Consider the following 25751-nt stretch of genomic DNA (forward strand, 5'->3'; position numbering starts at 1 on the left):
AAAATGTGGCCAGTAATTCTGTTAAGTACCCTAATAGAAAAATTTAAAACGCAGGCACGCTTTAAAGTAAAAGCATTTAGAAGCTACCACTCGCTCGCTGATTTGTTAACATTGTTTACAAACTTGTTCATAGTCGAATACGATCGTTATTCATGGGGGATATGATATTCTAAGTGCTAAATTGATCTTATTTCCTATATTTTACTAGGTTTTAGGTTGAATATGATTGTTATACATAGGGAATATGATATTCTAAGTGCTAAATTGATCTTATTTCCTATATTTTACTAAGTTTTAGGTCGAATACAGTTGTTATTCATGGGGGATATGATATTCTAAGTGCTCTATTTTTTGCTACAAAAAATTTAATTACGATGTTTTAAATAATTTCCTGTATTTTACTATGTTTTAGATTTAGTAGGATTATTATACACACATTAACAATAATTATCGATTACAAAGCACTTAATCTTCAAAAACCATACAAACGTTACTTCTTTTCCTTGTTACAACCATTTCAACAATTTATTTATTTACAATTATTTTATTATATAACTTTTATGTAACTTTATACATATAAATGTTATTATTTAGTATGACATTTTGTTAGAATTTTTAGATAGGTGACTTTATTATTTGTAGCAATTATTTTTTAAGGATTAATTTGATTAATATTCTTATACTTAGTTGTTAGGTTGTTGTTTAAAAATAAAAAGTTCAGACATTTCTGGCCCGCATTGGAAAAAGAGACAAAAAATGACTAATATTTTGATAATTTTTTTAAATACTTAACGGAAAGCAAATACCTGTCCGATCTTGGAAAAAAGGACAAACGTAGTTTTAGAATTGTGGCAAAAAGATATTGTGTACAAGGTATGGTAAAGAAAAATTTTCCAAATTTATCAAATAATAAGCATATTTTAAAAAATAGCAATTCTTTTTAGATAGAAAGCTTAAGCATAAAGTTGTAGTTAATGGGAATTGCTTTTATGCAGACATTATTACTGATACAGAAGTGAGACTGCAGATATTTACTGCAGAGCACGACAGTCCTATAGGTGGTCATAGCGGACAAACAAAAACAACTGCAATGATAATGGAAAAATATTATTGGCCTAATATTAGTGGAGACATTAAAAATTGGGTAATTATTACTAAATAACAAAATTAGGTAATTTTGTTTATTTAATTTTATTTTCAATATGTGTATCCAATAATTTTTTTTAAGATGCACATTTTTATAATTAGCTATTTATCTGACTTTGTTTTGACTATATTTCACAGGTAAACCAGTGCAAACGTTGTCAAAAATCTGGTCATCTACTTACTGTACCAGAGCCATTACATTCGATAAAAGTAAAATTTATTATTTTATTAATGAAAAACCTTATAACTAATTTTCACTAACAATAATGAATTAGATACATATATTGATACATAAGTTGCAAAATAAAACTGGGAAAACTAGTGTCACAAATAAAACATCAGTGACTCAGACCCCCATTTCTATAATCCATAAGCTTTAAGTTTGCGCAAAAAACGATAGTGACCTGAACGAGGTTGGAATTGGGTAACAAACTTATCAGATCTTTGTCTTACAACTTTCTTATCATGCCGAAAGGAAGTAATAATACTTTTTTTTAGACAACACGAGTATGGCAAATTGTTGGTATCGATTTTGTAGGACCATTTACAGAGACATCAATGGGAAACAAATACTTTATGAGTTGCACAGATTTGTTTTCAAAATGGCCCGTTGCATTACCAAACAAGGAGGGTATAATGGAACCAAAAGCAATAATAAAACTTGTAACAACTTTTGGATTTCCGTCTGTAATACTTTCTGACAATGGAACTGATTTTTGTAATGAGGTAGTAAACTTATACTTAAAAACATCTAGTTTTCAATTATTTGAATGTTTGAAAAATAGATTAAAATTTGTTGATGACTTTTTAGCTAAACAATGAAATGTATAGAATCTTTGGAATAGAAAGAAGGAAAACTGCAATCTACCATCTGCAAACAAATGATGAACTATGTCGAAAAGATGAACTATGTCATTTATGTGGCAATAAAAAAGGACCGAAAAGAATCAAAAAATCAAAAGTTAGATAAATGTGTATAATAAAAAATTTCATTGATGATGTTTTTATTCATTTAAAGATTAAGTGTTTTGTAATCGATAATTATTGTTAATGTGTGTATAATAATCCAATTTGTCCTAAATCATAGTAAAATATATGAAATCATTTAAACCATCGCTATTAAATTATTTGTAGCAAAAAATATTTTTTTTACAGATAAAATGTGACAATTGTATTCCAAACAGATGGTTTCATACAGAATGCATTCGTTGTATATTTTGAGAAAACAAATTGCTTTACTTACTTACTAAATTGTTCCTTTACTTGCTCAAATATTACTCCTTATCAAGTAAGTTTATATTCAAATTCATGAAATATTCTTTTATGTTTGTTTCAATTTAATTTTTCTCATTTACTCAGGTAAATATAAATTGTAGAATTTTAATGAAATAAAATATACTACAACTAACTGTAAAAATTTATTTTAGGTTAACATTGCCGACAAAAAAGATCAAGACAAAAAAACAATAAAGTTGAGTATGGTCTATACATATGAGAAATTATATAGTTTATATATATGTTAATTAAGAATAAATTAGCTATAATTTAAATATATATGAAAAATAGGAATTTTTAAAAATATATATTGTGTGTTTTCCCCAATCCTGAGGGGGCCACTTTTTTGTATTTTTAATTTTTATTCGAAATCCGAAACTTTTATTCATTTTCTCGGAAACACGAAACTTGACGAGCTATGCGCTGCACGGTGAAGCTAAATTGAGCGCGGTACTTCCAGAGACATGGTGGTGGGAGTCAAACGCCGAACCTTTTGCATACAAAGCGAGCGCTCTTACCACTACCCCACTACCGCAAGAAATAAGATCAATTTAGCACTTAGAATGTCATACCTCTCGTGTATAACAACTGGTATCAAACCTAAACCTTAGTAAAATATAGGAAATAAGATCAATTTAGCACTTAGAATTATACCCCCATGTATAACAATCGTAATCAACCTAAAATCTAGTAAAATATAGGAAATAAAATCAATTTAGCACTTAGAATATCATATCCCCCATGTATAACAACTGTATTTGACCTAAAGCTTTAAATATCGGAAATAAGGCTTTATGGAACAAGCAGTCACGAAGTAATAAATCTGCAGAAGTTATTAATGAATCATGTGGGCTACAGTTTATTGTTCCTAATCAGGCGAGATAGAGTTCAATGTCCATGTCTATGGAACGTCTGAACAGGCTGAAAAAGGAATTAATGCGATGAACGGCGTTTGTGACAACCTTGATTTGTACAGTTTTGATGAGCTGAAGTAGCATTTATTGCAGAGTATGTCTCTGTTATGAAAGTCTCTTGCTCAAACTTTAGATATCTTGCAGTGTGAAATAAAGGTCTACATGGCATACCTGCTGCCAACTATAATGACTTTCGAAGAAAAAAAGAAGTTTCTTCGCAGCAGCTCAATCCAGTGCTGCAAGCCAATGGTGGAAAAAATTGATGCTGCCATAGCAGATTCAGTCAGTGCATTATGAATGCTGAGTTAATAACAGCAGCAATTGTCCATTCAAAATTTAAGACAGTTGGCTAAAAGTAGTGACATTGCTAGTACAAGTTCAGCAGATGAAGCAGCCATGTTTGAAATCGAAGACACTTTTTTTCAATTTAGATTATCTTATAACACTAGTACTGCTACAAATAATATTGTTTCAACATACATTAGTAGCACCAGTTCATCACTTGATGATCTTCATGGCTCTCCACTGTTGAAATGTCTTTCTCTGAACTTTGCCAGCAAGTGCAACCTGTGAACGTTTATTTAGTGTAGCAGGTTTATTTAGTGTAACAAGTGTTCATGCCAAACCGCACTAGAATAACAGATGAACATTTTGAACAGCAACTACTATTGCAGGTCAATGGAAAATTATAGTAGACCTGCCAATCTATTGGAATAAGCCTATTAATGTTGATGAATATATTTCTTTTATTCCAAGAAAAAAAGATTTATAGATCAACTTGATGTGTTTATTTTTGCGACGCGCAAAGATCCTTACTTTGTAACTAAAAAGTACTTTCAACATACTGTATTTTTTTACTTTTACTTAAGTATTTTTGTTCAGCAAGACTTTTTACTTTTACTTTGTTACTTAAGTATTTTTAAAATGTAACGACCCCAACCCTCATTATTAGTTTTCAATTTTTACCTAAAAAGATTGAATTCAAATAGGGCATTTATTTAATATCTATTATGTGTAAGCTGATAGGCAATGATGGTGTGTGCTGAAACCTTACAACTAAAACCTGTATATGATATGAGCTGTTAAATTTTATTTATTTTTACAAAATTCACATGATCTAGGTATAAAACAATGTTTAGAGTAAATTAATCCTTAAAGTAGTTAGAAAAATTATTTTGTGTGGCAAAAAAAAACAACTGGAAACTGAAGGCTTGTATTATAAAAATGAATAAATGTATGAAATATGAAAAAATATAAAAATTTTGTTTTTAATTTTTTCTTTTTCACTTTCATTTTCAGGTTTATCTTGTAAATATACTATTTTACAGTCCACCACCACAAAGCATAATAATTGAGCGATCTACTACTTTTGTTTCTTTAACCTTGGCAATATTATGCATCTCTACATTTGGCATGGAAAATAATGGCCAACTTCTTCTTCCAAATTCAGTTAACTGTTTGCAGATATCAAAGTATTTTTTGTTTTTATTGATTGTTTGATATAATTTCTATTAATTTTTTTTTTTTAAATTTATCTGCATAAATGATTTAGATATAAGCTTCAATTTTTATTGAATTATTTTTCAGAGGTTAGTCTTCTTTTGTCGTCCTAAATAAACCAGCTTTTAAAGTTATGTAATTAGATTAATTATGAGTTTGCCTCATAAAAACTTTATTTAATTCGATTTTTATGAAATTCTCTCATAAAAACTTTAGCTTAAAAATCTTATATAAGGATTAGCCTTTATATTATAACAATTGTGAAAAATGTTTCAATGAAAGAATTTATGTTTAGTATTCACGCTGTGCACTCGATAGATAACATTAAAAAAAGTTTAGCCACACAATGACTTCTTTATTATTTTAAGTTTTATCTAAAAGTTAACAGTCCTTTATTATAAAATTTATCAAAACAATGAAATAATTGCTTTTGAACACTATTTTATTATGATTTTTTATGTAACAGTTTTATTATAGCATTATTTTACATCTGATATTGATCTATTTTATTCAGTTCGACTTGACCAGAAAAGTTTAATAATAATCAATTAGACAATTTTAAGGGACCAAATGAAACAGTTCAAGATAACAAAAGTTTGAGTGTAACAGTGTTTAATTTACTGGGCTTTTACTGTATGTGTGTGTGTGTGTGTATATATATATATATATATATATATATATATATATATATATATATATATATATATATATATATATATTGGCATTTGCCAATGTTGACCTCCAATCTAACTACAGACCTGAAAGTGTTTAAAGTCAGCAAAAAATTTCTGACCTTGTTTTTATGTTTCATAGTAAAAACTTTGAATTGATATATTTTTGCAGACCTGATGCTAACCTCTAAAAGCTTAAGGTTGGCAGTTTATTGTTGACCTCATTTTTCCAAATTCTGAGAGCATAGTAATAGTAAATAATTTATACTAGCGCAGATCTCTAGCTTAGAATTAAGTAAAAAGATTTTTAAAATTTAGAATTTCTTTTATATTTTAATGTAAGGGTATAACATTGTGTTGGTACAGAGTGTGCATTATCTATTTATTAGATCCTGTCTTTCATTATTTTTTTGTAATCAGTTAAAAGAAAATCCTTCACTGTCACTGTCTGTTTCTGTCAGTTAACTGCTATTAACTAGCAGAAATCTTGGTTTTTAGTATCAGGTTGGTTGCAGTCTAAGCAAATGATCCCCCATTAATCAAATAGAAAGCTTGTAGTTCTTTTTTACCATTTAGTTTTTTTTGTGTGTTACACAGTTGTATTTTTAAATGGCAGTAATTCAAGGATTGAAACATTGTTCAGTAAATCCTTAATTTTTCTCCCTGAAAATTATTAATTTATAACCCTCTATTATTATAACCACACCATTATTCTTCCCCATTAAATAGTATCACAGTTAGTTTTTATTAAATAGTATCATAGCAATATATCTGTACTTGTTTGTTATCTGTAATTTATCAAATCTGTTCAGTATAGCTGCGGTTGCCATCTCCAAATGAATACTAATTCTTGGCAACTCTAGCTGTACTATACAGATTTGATAATCATTAAAAAAATATAATGAAAAAGTTGTATATTCAAAATAATATTGCTTTAAAACATCAAGGTACAAAAATTAAAACTAATAAAAGTTATTCACACTCTTTGCACACGAATTCAATTATTTTGTGATAATTGATAGTACAAGAAATACACTACCAGTTAAAATACTTTTCACATGCAACCCATTTGCTACTTGTAGCTTCAGCAGGAAATACAGAAACGATTAATTTGGTAGGGATTACAGGTGGCCGCAGGAAGACACCTAATATTTTGGGACTAGTAGACATCTTTGTTGTTTCGTTATATTTCTGAGATCGTTTTTGGGTTTTCTCAAGAACAATAATTAAAAGAATAACTAGTTATAATATGACTGAACTATCTGCAATGGCTCAATCCTGAGCCATTGCAGATAGTTCAGTCATATTATAACTAGTTATTCTTTTAATTATTGTTCCCTTTTCTTTACTACCATAAAGAGGCTTGTGAAACTTGTAAATTGGTAAGCTTTCCAGAAAAACGATTTCCAATTTTAAAAAATTTTGTTTTTTGTACTTCTAATTAGAATTTGATGTAAAAAAAAGATTTTTTACAATTTGAACACGCTTGAAATTTTTGGGGAACGCTTAAAAAAGCGCCAGCCGTAGTATTGGTGGGCGTGTTTGGCGAGCTCAAAACTGCAAGAGTGCAAAAGCGCTCGTCAAACGGAGAAGACTACATGGCTAGAAACTGGCAGTTACTTAAATTTAAATAAGAATTTCTAACTAAGTAAACTGCTACAATTCGAATCCATTTTCGCCTTTACTGTTTTAAAAACTCCAACATCTAGTGGTTGCAAAAAATGACTTGTGTGAGCTGGCAATGTGAATAAAAAAATTGAATGAAACCATTCTATGAAGTTTTTGCTTTCCTCATCTGAACTGGACTTTACCTTAATTGAATTTCAATTCACTTTCATTACAGTTAAACACATAAAACAGCTTTTCATTTGAATTATGTTATTGATAAAATGTCAACTTGGCTGAACCATTCATCAATAATTTTCGTTTGCGAAGAAACCACTCTTACAGCTTACATGCTAGTAGCTTTTCTTTCACAGATCTTTTTTGTAGATTTTCTCATGAAACTATTGTACCACTTTTGAATAGGTTTACCGGTCTTGAATAAATAAGTTTGTTTAGATTCCTTCAAATAGTTTTCGTCCACAGTTAAAATATCATTTCTTTTTAAGCTGAAGCCAATGTCACTCATAAACTGTACAAGTTCAATTATAAGCCTCTCCGTTACTTGGCCTATTGCTCTTGGCCTGCCAACACCAGCAACTCCATTTATTCCATTTATTCTGCAAAAAATAGTTGTTTTGGGAATATTATAGCATAAAGCGGCTTCTGAGTACGACATCTGATTATTATTGATAGCCTCAATACAAAGTTTAGTTTTTCTTTTGCAATCTTTATTTTTTTAAATTTTTGAAATTTTTTAATTAACTAACGTTAAGATAAACAAGGGGTTTTAGAGTTTCATTAAAAAGTTAAAAGCGTTTATTAGTTTTTAAGTTAATTTTGTTAAAATACTATTGTTAAAAATTGTTGTTAATTACTTGCATGTGAAAACGCTAACTTTTGCAAAAAATAAAATGCATTCCAATATTTGTTTGGAATTTCGGAAAGGTTTAAGTTATGCAGAAAAGTACTGTTTTTTAAATATCTTAAGAAGTTTTGCTAATTTTTAACTTTTTTTTCAGATAAATAATCATCTTCAAATTCTACATCAAACAGTATGCAATTTAATTTGCCTTTTTTTTAAGTCGGTTTTGTTATTATATTGTTGGTTTTTCAGGGTTTTAAAAAGTGTTTTACTTGCAATTAAAAAATGTCATGGTATCAGTATATATTTTAAAAATGTTTTTTCATATTCTCATTACCCTTGTCTTTTAATTTATTAATCAGTTTTCTTTTTAAAAATCCTACAAAAATATGTAACAACAAGTTTTACAAAAATAAAAGATGTAACTAAAGCTATTTGAAATTAGGGAAATCTACAGTATTTCATAAAAAAAGGTTTCTAGTTGTGAGTCATCACAAGGTCACCATAATCTTCATTTAGAATTTTATTTTTAGGTAGCAACATATCAATCTGTTCATATTAATAGCTTCACATATTTTTCTAGTGTTATTATTTGGGTGACAGAAAGTATTTTTGAATTAACCCAATTAATTGTTTCTTTGCAATGTTGTGCAAGGTCCATAAATCCTGATGCTTTTAGTTTGCTTTGGTCACATTTTTTGATGCTCAGCCATACGTGTTTTAGCCTTTCTTCTAGCCCTACATAATAATATTTTTAAAGCACTAAATCTGAATGATGGAACTGAATGATGAAACTGAATTTTTTTTTTATATAATCACTAGAACATACTTGCAAGAAAAAAAACTCTTGCAAGAAAACTTTTAAATAACAAAAATTATATTTTGATATTAATATTGATATTAATAATAATGATATCAATGTTTGATATATTTGAATTAGTTAATTGTTTATAATAAATATCATATTCATGATTTTTATTTATTATTACTAATCATACCTAGATCATAAAAATAATTTTTTATATAATTTTTTGATTATCATTTATTAGTAATTATTTTCAGTTTTTTAAATAAACTGTTGTTAAATTTATTTATCAAATAACTTACAATTACTTCTTATTTTAATTTTGTTTCTTTAAATTAGTCCTAAACCATCATGGGAAAATATAATGTTTGAAACAACTTTACCAGGACCAGAAAAACTTCAAAGACCATTTGGTGTTCCTGGATGTTTAGATTTCAACTGTTCCCCACTCTGGGTAGAGTTTGTCAGAGCCACGAATGTGCGTGTAAAGTTGTCAGGACATACTTTAGTTAATGATTCAAATCATCAATACTTTGGTGTTCGAAGAATTGTTATTGGTGGAACGTAAGTATAAGAATTTTTTGAACACTTTAGCAATTAAGATAAAAAATAAATGCATATAATATTTATACATGTGTAAATACATGTTTAGTTATAAATCCATGGAATGTTTTTATCAATATTCAATGTAATTGATTGATTAAATGCATAAAATTGATAGGAAAAATATATTACATAATTTTTTCTTTTTCTTTTTAGATTCATTAGATTCTAACATTTGATTAGTATTTAGTTTTTAGCTATAAATATTTTTTTACAAAAAATCTTAAAAATAAATTAAAAACTTTTATTATTGACTTTATTTTGTAAAAGTTTTATGATATTTTGTGGGAGTGTTAATACCCTGGTTATCAAGTTTTTGCGAATTGCAGTAAGCCAATAATTGCAGTAAGCCACTGTCTAGAGAATTTTTTTTCTAAATTAGAAAAACTCACCTTTGTTTTTGTTTATTCCAATGTTAATAATCGCTTTAAGTATTTTTTTAGTTATATTTGTTTTAGGGAAATGTGGAATAGTTTCATTTTAATGACTTTTTTGATATGTTATATTATGTATATATATGCACATATAAACACTATTATGATCAACATGTTTATCATTACCATCATCATTACCACCATCATCATCATCATCATCATCATCATCATCATCATCATCATCATCATCATCATCATCATCATCATCATCATCATCATCATCATCATCATCATCATCATCATCATCATCATCATCATCATCATCATCATCATCATCATCATCATCATCATCATTGTCATCATCATCATCGTCATTATCATCATCATCATCATTGTCATCATCATCATCATTGTCATCATCATCAGGCATTATGTTCCTTTTTTATGCTGTTTCTCTAATCATGGTCAATGCTCAAACAAGCTATCATCTTTACTATGATAAACCAATACTCATTCTTGCGTGGCTTCTTATTCAACAAGTTGCATCATTTTACTGTATCTGTCCCTTCATGCTATAAAATTTTTATTAATTCAATTTTCCTTGCCCATCAAAAAAACCTTATTACTCTTACCCATCTTTATGTTTTCCCTTTTAATGCAACCTATAACTTTTTAAGTCTTAAGTTAACCATTTCCTAGCTTTTTAACCTGTCCTCTATTTTAAAGTAACTCATAACTTAATAGTGTTTGCTTGCAACCTTGTTGGAAGTAAATTAGAGTTTAAAAATATATGCCAGCATTTCATAAATAGTAAATGTAAGTTTAAAATTATGATACATAAAGTATTATAAATTTTTTTCTAGCCTCGGCTATCAACCCAAGCTAAATGTTATAATTTTGCTGGGGCCGGGTTTGGCAAAGTCTTATTTTTAGCACCCGGTTACTTCCTAACTTTAATTTGGTATTGAAGATTCTGTTTTATTTGGGCTATAGTATGTGTACCTATAGTTTGGACTGGTTAGAAAAAACGCACCAGCCAATAGTATAACTTGACTAACATAAAATGTAATTATAAAAAATTATAATATTTCTATATAATATTTCTATATTTTAGATGTGATTGTCATGGTCATGGTTCTGATTGCACATACTTAGACAATGCCAAGCCATACCCAAAATATATCTGTACATGTGATCCAAGAACATTTACTGAAGGAGAGCAGGTTCTGTTTAATTATTTAATGATCTTTCATCAATATCACATGTTGTATAAGTTTTTCATTCTGTTGTATTTTTTATATAGTGTGAGCAATGTTTACCATTATATAATGACAAGCCTTTTGTGAGAGGTACAATTTTCAAAGCAAATCCATGTAAGAAATGTCAGTGTAATAATCACGCAGACTCTTTTTCTTTACTATCGTTCACTTGATGCAAATTTTGATATTAGAAATTCTGCTGGTGGAGGAGTTTGTAATTCCTGTAAACATAATACTATGGGAAGATATTGCGAGAACTGTAAGCCATTGTACTACAGACCAAAAGGAAAGATATTTTTTCAGCTGATGTGTGTCAACCATGCAACTGTGTTGGGCCTGGTGTTGTATTTGGAAATTACAATTGCCAACAGGTTTTTTTTTAATTTTCAACTTATTTTTTGGAAATAAAAAAATGTTATAAATTTTAATTTATAACTTTTTAGGATGATAGTACACCAGGTATTGAAGCTGGTCAATGTAACTGTAAAAAGTATGCTATTGGACTCCAGTGTACTAATGTGAAGCAGGTTATTTTCAACTTTCTGCGACTAATTTGGAAGGTTGTACACAATGTAATTGTGATACAGCTGGAACTGTTAGCGGTCAAATAACTTGTCACATTTTATCTGGTCAGTGTGTATGTAAACAAAATGTGATTGGTGTCACATGTTGTTTAAACCCACTTGGCTGTCTACCCGGTAACTGCAACCCATTTGGATCTTTAGCGCCTGAAGAATGCAATTCACTAACTGGTCAGTGTACTTGTAAAGATAAATTTGAAGGGAGAGCATGTGATCGATGCGCCCAAGGGTTTTTTGGCCCAAATTGTCAACCTTGTGCTTGTAATATAAATGGAACTATGGGCAAGTAAAATATAAGTTTTTTGTTTATATTAATTCTATGCTGAATATTATTGATATATAAAAAGTTTTTGTTTTATGTATATTTACAAGCATTTACTGTTTTATTTTCAAGGTGTATTAAGTTTAGCATATAGTTTGTACATCAACTTGTTAATGTACAAGCTATATGCTTGTTTATCAACAAGTTGATGCATGGAACAACAGTCCTATTCAAGAATTTTGATAACATAAATAAATCAACAAAAACACAGCTAACCTTCTTGACTGGGGGATAGGTTAATAGTAAAAATGTAACTCCATTACATTTTATTTTAGATTTATCATATGATACATTTATACGATTTAGAAATACAAACAATAACAATACAACAAGTGTTATATTTTCTTTAATTTTTAAATTTTTGTTAATTTGTTAAAAAGATATATTTTTCACATATTTTTTTACATTATTTATTAATTGTTGTAAATATATATAATTTATTTACATATTTTTAAGATATAGATAAACAAAGTTGACAATTGTTATATTTTGTTAATTTATAAATAAATAGGTAAAAATGCTTTTTTTTTCACTATACGTGAGAAAACGTTTGTTTTTGCATTTTATTGGAAAAGCTCTTGATTTAAATTTTGATTACATTAAACTTTTTTGCAACAGCCAACTAAACATTAAGAAAAGGGATGAGGGTCTAAATTAATCGAGGACTCATTATATTTAAAAAACTCTAAATTTTGAAAAACATCAGAAAAAATGTCACGCAACTGTTGAGATTTTCAAACCAATTATTTTCTATTGTTTACTAAAAATTATTGACATGAGGAAGCTATATAAAAAATGAATATAGAAATAATCGGTATGGTTCAGACTTAACATGACCGATTTTACGTGTCTGGACAGCTAGTCATTATTATTACTATTAATAATAATAATAATGATAATAATAATAATAATAACAATAATGACTAGCTGTCATTATTATTAATAATATTATTATTATTTGATATTTTTCTTAAATTTCTTGTTACGTGACAACAATAATAACCAGCCAAATCCAAAAAAGTGTGGAGTGAACATAAATCAACTCAGGATTTGGGGTACTCAGGGCAGGCAATCTAACTGCCATCCATAACTTTTGCACTGATGTATTCTATATCAAATATCAATTTAATGTTACAAAATTTCATTTATTACTCTACAATTAATAATTATTATAATTAATAAATGATTCTCAATTAAATATCATTTACATTGTAAAATATCATTCACAAGAAAAAATAACAAAATTCTAATTTTTAAATATCATTCCGATATCAAAATTTACAATGAGGGAAAATAGACAGCAAAAATTTCACTATTTTCACAATACTCATCATTTTTTTTTTATTTACACATAAAGAAAAATACTTTTATTATAATTATTTTTTTATTTTTATTGAATTATTAAAGTAAGTTTCAGTAACGAAACTACCATTAATCATTTTTAACAATAGACATCAATGGAAAGGTAAGCCACATTGTCTATCAACACAAAACATTACAAAAATAATGTTACATTGATACCACACAACAAAAGTACATAGCATAAGATATTTGTAAGAACACATTACATAATTGTAAGTTGGTACAGTATTCACCCTTTATCTTAAAATCCTAGGGGAAAAAACACAAAAAAGTAAAAAAAATATGAAAAGCAAAATTATAAAATTAATTTAGAGTAATCTATATTTATGTTTCCAGTAAACTTTAATATAATATATTTGTTTTTATATTCAATATTAGATCTTCAATTATTATTACTTTAGGAGTTTGTTATTACTTTAAAGCCCTGGATTTTAGAATCAAGGTTACATACTCTCCCCTACACATTATGTCACAGTATTAATGTAAAGTTTGGAAATAATAAATATTGCAATAGTAATATAGAAAAATACTGTCTGATCTTCTTTAATGCTTCGTCTCAATGATTAAAAAAAACTTTTAATTAAATATTGAAGACTTAAACCTCTTATGATAAAAATTTAACTTTTATTCTACCTGTAAAAATATTTATAAAATTTAACCCCCCTCCCCTTTTTAGCTTTTCAAAAAATTTCAATATAATCAGGCTTCAAGTTGAATTTTTTTTTTGTCATTTAAAATTTTTTATATTTGATATCTAATTGAAATTAAATTTAAGAAATAAATTCCCACAAACCCATTTATTAAGACCCCCTCCCCCCTATTTATTACATTAACACTGAACCCCTCCCCCCTCCCCCTCCCTCATATTAGGCAAGCGAGAGTATTTAATTTCAATTAAAATATACAAACTTAAAAGGTTGAATCATATTTTGAATACATAAGGACAATAATCATAAAAACAACTTATATTTATTTATATTATATAATCATGTATATTATTAATTATTTACATTCAATTGAAAACTTTGTACAAAATATTATTATATAATTATGCAACAACCATAAAAAGCTAAAAGAAAAGGTTTTTTTATTGATATGTTTTACAATGAAAATCCCTTTTTATACAATATTTCAAAATTTTTATCTTTTCGTTTTAATATATTCCTGATATAAAAAGTATTACAAATTTTTTAAAAATTACAAATTTATTAAATCTTAAATTATGAATTCATTAAAAACAAAAAAAAGGCAAAAGTTATGAATTCATTGAAGTTTTTTGTTTGTGACCATATTTCTCCCAATAAAAAAGTTATTTAATGTAAATAACTCGTAAACAAAGTTTCTTTTTTCCTACTTTGTCTCATTTTATTGTGATTCTTGTCTCAATAAAACAAAATGCTTAAGGTAACAACATTTTCAACTAAGTATATGTAGACAACAATATATTTTTACTAACTTTTGTTAAATCTTTAGTTTCATGTTTAAATTCAACTCTTTAGAAAGGAAATTCTTATTAAAAAAGTCTATTTATGCAAACTCTTTTGTGCAAATATTTTTCATAACAAAAAAACTTTTAATTACTGCTTTTAAATACACAATATGTGAGTTGTATTTTTATTTGGTTTATGTACATAAAATGCAACTAAACTAATTTAAAATATATCAAATTTAAGTTTAAATACACTTGTATTGAATTTAATAAGATATTCAAACTGTAAATTCTATGGCAAAATTAAACTAAGATGCAGCTTACTTCAAAACAATTCATGCACTAAAAAACAAAATGAAGATAAAACTGCAAAGATGCAAGATGAAATAGTAGCAACTTAAAGCTAAATACAAACCTTTGTCAATATTGATGTTTTCACTGTTATTTTTACGATCATTAATTATTGTTTCCATCTTTAATAATAGAAAAATCTTTTAAAAGTCAGACATAGAGCAAGTAAAAATGCTTATAAATCAAACTAAAAAGCTAAATTGATAAAAAAAGATCAAACAAAAAGCAGTTACTTGGTAACAGTTACTTGGTGTTACATCTTAAAAGCTTTTAAAAAGTTAAAAAAGTTTTTGAAAAATTAAAAGAAAAACTAATAATAAAATATATAACCAATAAAGCTTAAAAAAAAATTTAATAAATATAAACTAAAAAAAGTTTAAAACAAAAATAAAAACGTTTTACAAAAAGTAGCTTGCGGTCTTTCTCAAACAGCATGCGTATTTTAGAAAAAGGTCTATTAGACAGAAAACAGAAAAATGATTCATTGATAATAAACATTCATCAAAAGGACGATATCACATTAGGTTAAATAATGTCAGAAAAAGAAAAGTTTTTAGAAATATTACAGAATTGTAACTTACCCAGTAACTAATAACAAAGTAATGACATTGACTAAATTATAATCAAGACAAAAATAATAATTATTATATATTATTAGTAATAGTTATGTGCATAGCAGAAATAGGTGAAATATAGACATACAATGGCATTCATTAGTTTTATTTATTTGCATTGATTTTCATTGTTATCAAGTTCAGCATGAACAATAACGTACTAAATCCTGTTAATTCATTTCAAAATTTTTGATTTACTTTAAAATATATTCTTCAAATATTTAGTTGGCACTCAATGTAACAAAGATACTGGTCAATGTTTTTGTAAACAGTATGTTACTGGCACAGAGTGTAATACATGTCTTCCTGGTTTTTTTAATTTAAGCAAAACTAATTTTGAAGGCTGTAGTCCGTGCAATTGTGTTATTCAAGGAACAGTTTTAAACAAAGGTATGTTTATTGTATTGTATACTAGTATTTTTTACTATATTAATAATGTTAATATTAATTTAATGTTACACGCAAGCTGTTTTGAGGTTTGCTATTTTTTAAAATAATTACTTAATTTTTCTAAGCTTTTTTAAAACAGCTAATATTTTTTTATTCAATTCTGGTGGTGAATCCTACAGGGCAATCATTGTACTAGAATGCATTTTAAAATTCTTCAGTTTACATTTTTGAATAACGTTGTTTCAAATGCTTTTTTACATTGTTTCCTGTTTTTAAAACTAATATTTGAAGTATGAGGAATACAAAGCAGAAACATACTATAGATGTAGTAACATAATAATTTTGTGTAGTTTACTGCATATAGAAGCATTTGATAATTCCAAGCACCCAATGAATACACTTACTCCATGGTTGCTATGACACTATTCATAAATCATGAAATTAAGAATTGGATGCATAAATTATGTTCAGATGTTATTTGGTTGAGCTTTTTTTTTAATGTGTGTTTAGGTCAATTGTATAATTATCAAAGTAGATTAGACTTTTAGTACTTTTTAAAATATTTCATCTGAACTTTAACCTAATGCTTCAAATACAAAACATTTTAACTACAGTTTCAAAAATTCCATACAAATTATACAATTTGTAATTTGTATATATATATATATAATATATATATATATATATATATATATATATATATATATATATATATATATATATATATATATATATATATATATATATATATATATATATATATATATATTATAACTTACATTGGAGAATGAAAACTCTGATATAAAATCCTCAATTTAATTATGAGTAAGGTTAGGAGGAGTTAGTAAACTTCTTATGGTTTTCTTTTCAGTGATTGTATCATGATAGAAAAAACTCAGTCCTGATCTGCAAAAAAGGACGTAACACCTGGGAAGACATCCAGTTTTAAAAAAATTGCTTTAACTCTACCATAATGTCTTATTTTATTAAAAAAGGTATAAAGGAAACCTGTTTAAACTATACAAGTACTCATAGAATCACTAAAATTAAATTTAATAAGCTTGCTTGGTATATTTTAATTTTTTCCATAATAATCATACTTTTTGTCCAAAATTTTAAAAAACATCAAAAAAAAGCAACAAAAATAAAACTAAAATATATTTAAATACTTGAAAACTATTATTCTTTAAATTAATAGACTGCCTTCCCAAACAAAAATTCTCAGTCAATGTATGTACGCTTTGTTGTATCTATGGCTAACTCAGTCAATGTATGTACACTTTGCTGTATCTATGGTTAACTCAGTCAATGTATGTATGCTTCACTGTATCTATGGCTAACTCAGTCATTGTATGAATGTTTCACTATCTCTATAGCTCAGTCAATGTATGTAAACTCTACTGCACCCATAATTAAGTATAGTGATGTACAATTACTGCCTATCCCTAAATAATTCAGTTTATAGAAGTAAAAAAGAAAGTATAAATAAAAGAAGAATAGAAAATAAAGTAAAATAAACAAGTAAACAATATAACAATATAACAATATAAACAGTATAACAAAAACAAGTAAAATAACAAAACCATTATAAAACAGAAATAAAAATAAAAAGTTTTTCAGTCAATTGATTTTTGTAGTCTTTTAAAAAATAATTAAATTTAGTTGACAAACAGACATTTTTTAATAATTAAATTTTAATAGGAAACATACATTTTTAAATAATTAAATTTATTTAGTAAACAAACACCATTTGCAGTATAATTAAGCTAGAAAATATAGAGATCTTTTTCTACTTCTGGTAAGTATTTCATTTACCTCTATTTTTTTCTTATTAGGAGAATGTTATCCAAATAATGGCTCTTGTCTTTGTAAAAAGTATGTTACTGGCAGAACTTGTAACTTATGCAAAGCTGGAACGTTTGGTTTAACTGATCTAAATGAAGAAGGTTGTGCTAAATGCAATTGTGATTCAAGAGGAACCTGGGGTGGAGATGTAACACCAAAAGGTACATTATTGTAGATAATTTTTTCTTTCCTAATTTTCTTTACTTTCTTAATTTTTGTTATTCTTTATTTTGTCTTAGGTGAGTTAAACTGCAGCTCTGTTGGTCAATGCAATTGCCTTCCAAATGTTACAGATACAACATGTAATAAATGTATTGATGGATTTTATTGGAATTCTTCTGGTTTTGGTTGTTTACCCTGTGACTGTAATCTAATGAGCTCATTATCAAATGTATGTAATAACAACGGAAGTTGTGTATGTAAACCAAATATTGGAGTTGATGGGATGAGATGTGACAAGTGTGCAAAAGGATATTTTAATTTTTCTAATGGAAAGTAAGTTTTAATTTCATTATTATCTTTGTTATTATTGTTATTATTATTACCAGTGTTTTATTACAGTAATAGTTTTATAGTAGTAGTAAGCTAGTAACCCATATATTGACCCATATATTGGATCAATTGTACTAATAAATTAAGGCGTTAATCATTTTATGGTCTGGTGCAACCTGCCACATGTACTGCTGTCTGTATACGACTCATGTTTTTAGACAAAGGCTAGGAGAAATATACTCTGACTTATAAAAATTGATTCACAGAAATTGTAGTGGTATACTAGGTACTTTTACTATTGTTGGTTTTGAATGTGGGAAATATACTTTTGGGAAATACAGAGCAATCAATAAAGAAATTGAAATAAACAGTGATGTAAAGATGTGTGTTGGTAAGTTTTGTTATCTTAGATATGCAATTAGATCTGTTGTTGGATCAGAAAAAGCATCAATAACAAAAGTAATGTTTACCTGGGCAAATTTAAGAACATTATCTCCTAAGATTAAAAGAAAGTTGTACAATACATGCATTCTAAGTGTTATGATATATGGCAGTGAAACATGGACAATGAAGGTTCATTGCCTTGAAAGAACAGTGAAGACGATGATCAGATGGAATATGTTTTGTGATTCTGAAAGATTAAAAAAAGAAGCAATGAGCTAAGACAGAGATTAGGAGTAAATGTATCTGATAGTGTGTGTCAAAGAATATTAAGATGGTTTCCTACCTAGAACTGAAAGATGCAGGTGATTGAATATCAGCATTTAGAAAGTTTTAAGAGAAAGAGATTGAGCATGTAGAAAGTTTTAATAGAAAAAGGTAGAATAAGTAGAGGTAAAAACTTTTTAAATTGATTTGTAAAAGTTTTAAATTGATTTATAGAATTTTAAAGTTTGTTGAAAGTGAAAATTATAAACTATTATTTAAAAAAAACCACTACAAAAAAAAAAGGAGAAAAAAAAAAACAAAAAGCAATACAAAAAAAAAAAAGAAATATTAAAACTTCCATAAACATCAATTAGAATAAGGAAAACTTGAAAAAACAGCATGAAAAAAGAAAAAAAAAAAAGAATTTTAGTTAAAGAAAAAGATGCTCAAAATCGTGTATACTGGAGAAATGGAAAAGAAGTGTCATTCTGGTATAAGCACACCAGAGTGACACTTCTTATAATGCCATTTCTCATTTCATGAGAAGTGTCACTCTGGTGCAAGTGCGAAAACAAGGATGCTAAATCGGTATATATGTAATATGCGGTAGTGGTGTATTGGTAAAGCGCTCGCTTCATACGCGAGAGGTTCTGAGTTCGATCCCCACCACGTCCCTGGTAGTACCGCGCTCAACTTGTTTCTCCGCGCAGCAGCTTTGTTCTTTAAGGTTCGTGTTTCGGAGTTATAGAGTTGGGAGAGGGTTATAACCACTATTAAGTAGCCTCCTCATCTGTAGTGGCCTTCTCGACCTTGAGGAGGTGAATAACAAAAAAACAAAAAAAAATCGATGGTGATAATGCCTATTAAAATTTGGCATAAAAAACCATCTTTACCACTGGTCGTTACACTAACATTCATATGTGGAGTTAGTTGAGTAAGAATTAATGAGCTTGAAATCTTATTATTAAAATTATCTTTTTATTGCCAATAAAAAGATTATTCACCTTAGTTGTGTTGAATTAAATTTTTTTCATGAAAATTTACTAAATTAAAACCATATTTCAATTGTATGCAAATAAAAGTGAAATAGAAAATGTCAAAGTTGAGCTAAGAAATGATAATAGAAGAATGTAATAAAAGTTAACCATGTTTAAGTTAGTGTAAAATATATAATTCTTTTAATTAAAATATTAATTTGTTTATTTATATGTAATGATAATGAATTTTCATTTTCATAAAAAATGGACTTTCATGCTTATTGAGAGCTAAAATTATTTTGATTTAAGATGAATATCAATTTTTATACTCATAAAGCACAATAATTATTTAACATCCTCCTAATGCATTCCAATCAATTATCATCATTCTAGAAGACAACAATATCATCGGGGATAGTGAAAATCTGCGTAACTAACACTTGAATATAATAATATATAAATTAATAACTTTAACACCTAAATATCTATTGTTGACATTACATGAATAAAACTCTTTCCCTGCCAAAGTGAGCCAAAAATCTGTTCAAATAAAAAAAAATTCTCCTGTAAAACTATCTGTAGTACAGATCACGCCCCCTACCAGTATTATACTTGTGTATTTGCACTATCCTCAACTATGTTATCTCCTCATAAGAAGAAAAATCAATTATTATTTGAATAAAGAATAACAGTGACTTATCTTCTTGATAGAGGATCTGTTATTACTAAGGATAGTTATTATCCTTAGGGTTATTAATTGTCATCCTCATAAATGTTTATCAACTATACAAGCAATTTTTAATAAAATAATAGTAGATTAATACTTTTTTCTTTTTAAACCAGTCATGTTTTCTTCTTCATACAATATCTTAATTTCATTTATTAATTAGATATTTACCTCTTTGAATTAAATTGCTACAAGATATTTTTTTTTAACTTTTTTTAGATGCTCACCTTGTAAATGTAATAATGCAGGTAGCTTATTTCAACTTTGTGATGATTATGGAAACTGTACACAATGTAAGGCAAATGTGGTAGGTATGAAATGTGATGTATGCAAACTTGGAACCACCACACTAGAAGATCGAAATCCATTTGGGTGCAGTGGAGGTTTGTGATATGATTTTTTAATGACTTTAATAACATTTTTTATGATGCATATATTATCAGAATTATGTTATTTATTTAGCTCCTAGTCAACAAGGTGCCCCATTTGTATTATTCCAAACATCACGATTGATAAACATTGGTTGGTTTCCACCAGATAATTCAAATGGGATACTTACTAAGTATGAACTTTACAGAGACAGAACAAAGATATTTGTAGGATTGGATAATAATTATAATGACAATAATCTTAAACCATATACCTATTACTCATACAATGTTATTTCATACACAGCAGGTGGCTCAAGTGTTAGTGATAATGGTGTCTTTCATCTAGCTTATACCTGTAGGAGTACATCCTGTACAAGTATCTGATATTAAAGGTCATTCTCTTATTATGACATGGCAGGAACCAGATTTTCCTAATGGAGTTATACTAGAATATATTTTAGAATCAACCTCAAATTTTTCAAATACAATTACACAATACATTGGTTTTGGATTTTTTAAGCTAGTGATGGGCTTATTACCATATACAACTTATAACTTCACATTAAAGGCATGTACTGATAAAGGTTGTTCTTCAAGTGTGCCAATATCTATTATAACTCTTTTTACTGCTCCTGATAGCCAGCCAGCCCCACATTTGCTTCCATTGCCAGGAGGACTGCAATTATATTTTGGGATGCTCCTGAAAAACCCAATGGTCAAATACAGTTTTATGAAATCTTTCTAAGAACAGAACCATTTTTAGGTAAGTACCTTTTTGCAGATTGTTTTTTATCTAAATGATTTTTTGAAATAAGATTTTAAACTAACCTTAAGATAATTTTTAGGTGATGGAAATTTGATTGCATCAAATTTGAGTATTAGTACTGAACCTTTAAAGTTGAACATTTAAAGCCATTTTTATATTATGAGTTTCGTGTGGTATCTTATACTTCAATATTAAATAGTGTTTCAAGCAATTGGAGCAAAATAAGAACTTCTGAAGGAGGTATTGCAAGATTATAGTATTGCAGTATATATTATTACAACTATAATGTTTGACTTCTTATTTATTTATTTATTCATTTATTATTCTTCTTCATCTTTGTTGTATTATTATAGTTATGTTAATTTTTCATGCTTCTCCTAGTTCCTGCAGGAGAATATGCAATTTATCCATTTGCCGAAGCAATAAATAGTACTGCTGTAAAAGTAATATGGAATGAGCCATCATCACCTAATGGAATTATTATTAAATTTGAACTATATCGTTACTCATTACCAAATATGGAAACACCTATATTAGTAAAAAAAATATAACTAAAAATAAAGAATGGATAGATATTGGTTTACTGATTTACACATTGTATAAGTATTCAGTTATAGCTTGCAATACAGTTGGTTGCACAAATTACAGTACTTTAGTATCTGTCATGACAAAATCATCAGCACCTCAAGGGCAAAGTTCACCGAATTCTTTGGGGAGTAACAATACCAGCATAGAATTAGCCTGGAGTAATCCTTCTATGCCAAATGGTCCTTTAGAATTTAATTTTGTCTGTGGAACTGTTGCTTCCGAGTTTCAGTTACCCTCCTCCAAATGTTGAACAGGAACTTCATTTTCCTGGTTTTGGATATTATAAACTGGAGCCATCATTTATAGCAGATGATTCAACAACTGTAATTCAATTTTTTTTTAAAACAAATTATTTAAATGGTTTAATTTTTTTTGCTGCATCCAAAGGACAAGAAAGATATGATATCAATTGAGCTTCGTGAAGGTCGACCATGGTTTATATTTGATACAGAAAGTGGTGCAACAGCATTTACGATTTCCACTAATCAGACATTTAATGATAATATGTGGCATAATGTTCTTGTAGAGCGCTTTTCACGTGACGGAAAAATTTTAGTAGACAACATTTATTTTGGTTCAGGTACAGGAGGAGGTTTGGACACAATTGGTCAAATTGAAGATGTTTACATTGGTTCATTACCTGAGGATTTTAAATTAATTCGTGCAGACAATGGGACTGCAGTCTTAAGAAGAATGCCTTTCATTGGTTGTTTAAAAGATTTCCAATATAATGGAATTCCCATAAAATTAACTCATTGATTTCAAAGAGTAATGTTTCACCTTTATCTGTTTTTTGCCCTGTTTCTTTACTTCTGGCTTATATTTTAAGGATGGTGGTTATTTGGTACTCAAGTCGTTAATTTTAAAAGCATTTTCTAGGTTTAAATTTCAACTTAAATTGAGAACTGTCAAGGAAACAGCTTTGGTTTTTTTTATGGACAAGATGTAAAATTTTTTATTTATTTTCAAAATGCTACATTATACTTGCAGTCTTTAAAACACCCTCTGATTCTGGATTATACACTTTAAGCTCTACATCTATTTGCGATGGACAGTGGCATTTAGTAGACATTGAAATTTTATATAATCAACTTAGTATGAGGATTGATAATAATCAAAGTCAAGTTGCTACATTGCCTTCAGATTTTCTAATAACCTCTGATTTATATCTAGGCGGAATTCCTGCAAGCAGTTATGCTCGTACATTGTTATTTTCTGATGATATTATAGAACCTTTTAGTGGTTGCATTGATATTTTAAGCATTACAACAATTGATTACATTAGTTCTGTTAAAGATTTCTATAACATTGAGTTTGATGGCTGTCCTCAAACACCAAATGATGTTTTTGTATGTAAAAACTCATTATTAAGTGAAGTTTATAAAGGAAAATTGCATCATGCTATTGCTAATAATTTACAAGAGTTCACAGAGTATTTGGTACGAGTAAAAAGTTTTAGAGAAGTGGAAGAAGGTTTTGCGATTAGCATGTGGAGTTCAATTTATACAGCTGAAGGAGGTATTAAAATAAAACATAAGTTTTTTTAATTTTCAACAATTTTAATTTTTATTAATTAAAATTATATTGTTATATTTCATTTTTTCAATTTGTTAAAGTGAAATTTTTTACAACTTTATTTATTAATCATTTTTTGAAAATTTTAACAAATTTTTGATAAAAAATGTTTTGCATATTATACAATTACACATTTTATCTACTTGGTGTTTAGTTTATTATCAGTTACATTTAGGAATTAAGACTAAAATCTGCTTATGTTGCAGTAATTATTTTCGTTTTTAAATGTACTTTGCTCTATAGCATAAGATTAAATGTGCTTTGTTCTATAGCATTGATGTCTTAATAAAAATACTTATCTTGGTCAGATTTTAACTGCATTCTGTTACTGTCTTTTAGCTTAGCTTTGCAAATTTCACCTCGCCTACTTGCTTTTTGTGAAACTTATTTAAACTTATTTATAGCTGTTTTATCTTTGAATCTTTAAGTTAATGGCTATTCACTCTTGATTTGGAAAGACTTTAATAGTCACATGCTTGGCATATCATATTACATACTTTTATATCATGCATTTGTCAAAAAATCAGGTTTTAGTTCTCTGACTGAAGAGCTTAGCTCCTCTTTACTTAATCACTTTTATCATTCTCTTTCTTTCCAAGACTGCACTCTTTCTTGATGTTGTTTCTGATCATATTGACCAGGCTCTTTTTCTTTATCCCTCTACAAATATTGTTGTTATTGGTGACAATAATGATGATTGTACTGAAAGGCTTTGTTCTAGTACCACTAATCTTGCTGGCTTAAAGGCTCAAAATTTTGTCTTTCTTAACGTCTTCTTCTTTTTACTATTGTTTCTACAAGAACAACTCTCTGGAGTTTTTTCTTGTACTATATTATTGCTATCATATTATTGCCAGAAATTATTGCTAGAACTTAACTTATTTGGAAATCATCTTTTGAATTTAATGGGCAAACTCTTTCTTTTATTCCAAACAAATCCAGAAGTCTTTTCACTACTCTCTAAAGCAAAATTAAAATTTTGTGAAAAATTTGCTGAAGAATGGTATTTGATGTTCTAATTTTTACAAACTCTAGAAGAAGCTCTAAGTGCAGTAGTGATCCAGAGCACTTGATTTTACCACGAGAAAATGAATGCAAAAAATATTGAAACTGAGATTACTGAAATATATTGAAAGCATTCAAAATCAGTGCTTAATATATAGAGCTAATATAGCTTAATTTAATATAGCTAATAATAAAAAACCATAAAATAAATTTTAGGTTATTTTTATAGTTTTTTGCTTATTTGAAAAATCTTGGTTTTTTTGGTTTCATACCAGATCTCGTCTCATAAAATATTGTTTCATATGGACTGAGAATCAAGGCAAAAAAAAGAAAAGATTCTGAAAGTATAATACTATCTAGATATGAAGAACTTTAAATATAAATTTTTTTTTTCATTATTCTTCTTTTTGAAAAGAAAACTGTCTGGATTTAAGTCAACATTTTAAAACTTAATGTGTGAAAAATTTATTATGACAGTTCTGAACTAAATCCACAAAAGTATGTGTGTAAGTGTGTATATGAAGGGTGCAAGGGGAAAACCAGTGATGTCACGTTTTTTTCATTTTGAGAATACAAAAAAATAAAGTTCGAAGACTTATCTTACTATGTTATTTGTGGTTCTATATGTATATTTTAGTGCTTTGGTTTTTAAGTATAATATTGAGCTTGTGACATGTGAAGCATTTATCTTTAT

At 27.7% G+C, this 25751-nt stretch overlaps 1 protein-coding gene across 1 annotated transcript in view; it reads left to right on the plus strand.

The window, feature by feature from the left end:
- The first annotated feature begins 11185 nt into the window (after positions 1-11185).
- Positions 11186-25751, plus strand: part of LOC136084556 (laminin subunit beta-4-like) — a 25574-nt gene continuing 11008 nt past the window's right edge. The window contains exons 1-9 of the mRNA XM_065804698.1: positions 11186-11385; positions 11458-11877; positions 15899-16063; positions 17899-18069; positions 18148-18403; positions 20972-21135; positions 21215-21886; positions 21969-22129; positions 22271-23995. Coding sequence (XP_065660770.1) covers positions 11874-11877; positions 15899-16063; positions 17899-18069; positions 18148-18403; positions 20972-21135; positions 21215-21507 — 1053 coding nt within the window. The 5' untranslated portion in view covers positions 11186-11385; positions 11458-11873 and the 3' untranslated portion in view covers positions 21508-21886; positions 21969-22129; positions 22271-23995. The remainder of the gene's footprint in view (positions 11386-11457; positions 11878-15898; positions 16064-17898; positions 18070-18147; positions 18404-20971; positions 21136-21214; positions 21887-21968; positions 22130-22270; positions 23996-25751) is intronic.

This window comes from Hydra vulgaris, chromosome 09, assembly GCF_038396675.1.
Source record: "Hydra vulgaris chromosome 09, alternate assembly HydraT2T_AEP".
Classification (NCBI taxonomy): domain Eukaryota; kingdom Metazoa; phylum Cnidaria; class Hydrozoa; order Anthoathecata; family Hydridae; genus Hydra; species Hydra vulgaris.